The following is a 3,328-nucleotide window of genomic DNA, read 5'->3' on the forward strand; positions in this document are numbered from 1 at the left end:
TTTGGCTTTGAGAAAAGTGTATGGTAAATTGGAGCCGGAAGTCTTTACACACGAGCAAACACAACGTTAAGTGATGTGATGTAATCTTGACTTAAACATTACTTTTAGGAGCAAAGATATATGAGACGTGGACTTATATTTTAACATGTGATCAAAAGTACGTGTGCTCCCGCCGGGAATAAAACCCAAGTCTACTACGTCAAAGACGCTTACGATAATCGCTTAGCCACGAGGGAGGGCAAGCACAATATATTATACAGATATGTTGGTATTCTAGTGTTAAACGTGATTCTGATTTCCCCAAAAATTACGCGTCATGAAACTCAGATTTTTCCATATGGTTCAAAGACTAGGTGACAATCTTTGCATTTAAAAAAAGACTCATATTGCCTTAGAAAGAAGAAAGCGTTGATCGTTTTCTCTTTCTTTTGATAGAAGGCAGGTATTTACTTTGATTAGGTATCTGAAGGTCAGACTGTTGATGAGATTTATTATACAAGTGTTTGGAAAACTGTTAGTGCACATGTGTGACTGAGATCAAACATATGGAAGAATGCCTCTTGGTCTTTTTATCAAGACAATTCGTCGACTCACAATGCGATATCTGTGAAAGAAATATTTGGCGAGAAACAACATTCTAGCAATGATACCTCCAGCGTACTCATTGGATCTAGCACAGATTTTTTCTTTTGCTAAAAGTGAAGTCTGTGCTTAAAGGAACAAGGTTCGAGTCCATGGATGTGTTGAAGACAATGGTGGTGCAACTGTTAAACAGCTAACACAAGACGACCTGTAAAAAGTTTCCAAAATGGAACGTGATAGGGATCGGGGAGAAAACTACCTAAATGCGTAAGATTTGAATTGTCTTACTTTTGATAATTAAAGTTATGACATGGATCCGGTTTATTTATTGGCACCCATATAATTTCAATTTGAAAATTGGTAAATTTTAAATCAGATCTTGAATAAAACAACCATCGCAGGAGATTTGGAATAAAACTACGCCCCGTGATATTTTAGATCAGATTTGTCCAATATACATACGAGGGTTGGGGGAAAAGTCATGGCAACAATTTTTTTCTTGCAGATATGTGAGCGGATCACAAACTTCTATGTGTCGTGTGGAAGTTCTGCAGGCATAATGTGTATGCAGAACAACAGATGGCTCTGTGATAGCTGGTAGTAGCACAGCGAGGCCTGTGAAATCAGTCAATTGGTGAGTGTCGTGTGAGATGGAAGTAACCCGTGTTGAACATCGCGCTTACATCAAAATAGCCGTTCTCCGAGGCTGGAATGCGATGGAATGTCACAGTGAATCAGTGGAAACGCTTGGGAATAATGCCCTACCATACCGGACAGTAGCACGGTGGGTAGGAAAGATTCAGCAAGGACGTGTGTCAAACAGTAATGAGCAACGTTCGGGACGACCTGTCAGGGTGCGGACCGACGTGGCACGTGCCGTCATCGAGCAGCTCCTGGATGAATACAGACGATGGACGCTACTGCAGTTAGCGGAGGCAAGTGGCATCGAGAAACGCACCGTCCACAGGATATTGTGCAATGAGCTGCAACTACGCAAAATCGCATTGCTGTGGGTACCGCATGCACTGACGGAAGTTCAAAGGTGAATGTGCTATGCAATATGCTCCAACCACTTTACACGCTGGCAACAGGACGGCGATCAATTCTTGTCGCGAATAATCGCCATCGATGAATTTTGGGCCATGGCATACGTACCAGAACTGAAACGTCAGTCCGCGGAGTGGCGACATGCTGGATCTCCAAGGAGGCAGAAGTTACGTCAGAATCCTTCCCCAGTCAAATTGATGGTGATCGTCGCGTATGACGTCAGGGGTGTCGTTGTTTGGGAACCGGTCAAAACCCCCACAGCCAAAACACCCACACTCAAGAAATGTCAAAACGCCCACACAAACGGTCATAACCCCCACACAAATGGACAAATCTCCCAAACCCACGAACGGTTATAACCCCCACAGCCAAAACCCCCACACTCAAGAAATGTCAAAACGCCCACACGATTGGTCATAACCCCCACACAAATGGACAAATCTCCCAAATACACGAACGGTCATAACCCCCACAGCCAAAACCCCCACACTGGTAATCGGTCATAACCTCCAACGGTCATAACTCCCACACAAATGGACAAAACAGCCACACATAGCAACGGTCACAATCCCCACATAAATGGACAAAACCCCCACACAAATGGACAAAACTCCCACATGCAGAAATTGTCACAACTGCCACACAAATGGACAAAACCCCCACACAATCGGACAAATTTCCCACACTCTGAAATGATCCTGGTTGTATGTCTTGCCCTTGTACTTTTTAATAACATTTTTTATTCCACTTAAACTGATGTTGCAACTATTCTTCTTGCACTGTTTTGTAATGACCGAAACACTAAATTACGATCATTTAAGAGTGTGGGGGATTTGTCCGATTGTGTGGGGGTTTTGTCCATTTGTGTGGCAGTTGTGACAATTTTTGCATGTGGGAGTTTTATCCATTTGTGTGGGGGTTTGTCCATTTATGTGGGGATTGTGACCGTTGCTATATGTGGGAGTTTTGACCGATTTTGTGGGCGTTTTGACATTTCTTGAGTGTGGGGGGTTTTGGCTGTGGGGGTTTTGACCGTTCGTGCGTTTGGGGGATTTGTCCATTTGTGTGGGAGTTATGACCGATCGTGTGGGCGTTTTGACATTTCTTGAGTGTGGGGGTTTTGGCTGTGGGGGTTTTGACCGTTCGTGCGTTTGGGAGATTTGTCCATTTGTGTGGGAGTTATGACCGATCGTGTAGGCGTTTTGACATTTCTTGAGTGTGGGGGTTTTGACCTAGACCCCGTTGTTTGCCACTTTGTTCCACATGGCAGAACAGTGACCGCACAGTACTACAGGGACTTCCTGGTGCGACAGGTACGACATGGCGTTCGGGAGAAACTTCCCGATCTTGTGGACAGTGCAATAATCCTGCACGACAATGCAAAACTACATAAAGCAGAGTAAGTAGGCAGCTCCTGCGACATTGGAGATGGGAAGAATTGGAGCACCCACCGTACTCTCCTGACATGTCACGCTGTGACTTTGATCTCATTCGAAAGATTAAGGAATCACTATGTGGTAGGCGGTTTGAAAGACGCGAGGACATTGCTAATGCTGTGCACGAACAGGTGACTCGATTCACACATGGTGCGGGAAATGCTGAGGCGGATGGTATTCAACGTCTCGAACATCGTTGGCAGCGCGTGGTGCCAGTAGCAGGGGACTACTTTGAGGGTCTTTAGGCCCAGATTTGTCATGTC

The 3,328-nt window shown here is 44.8% G+C and overlaps 1 protein-coding gene across 1 annotated transcript; it reads left to right on the forward strand.

The window, feature by feature from the left end:
• The first annotated feature begins 1,232 nt into the window (after positions 1-1,232).
• Positions 1,233-1,628, forward strand: LOC145692457 (protein GVQW3-like). The gene has a single exon (XM_081767766.1). The coding sequence runs from the start codon at positions 1,233-1,235 to the stop codon at positions 1,626-1,628; it is 396 nt and encodes a 131-aa protein (XP_081623892.1).
• The last annotated feature ends 1,700 nt before the right edge of the window (positions 1,629-3,328 follow it).

Source organism: Thermobia domestica, chromosome 8 (assembly GCF_964235325.1).
Source record: "Thermobia domestica chromosome 8, izTheDome1.hap1.1, whole genome shotgun sequence".
In the NCBI taxonomy this organism is placed as follows: domain Eukaryota; kingdom Metazoa; phylum Arthropoda; class Insecta; order Zygentoma; family Lepismatidae; genus Thermobia; species Thermobia domestica.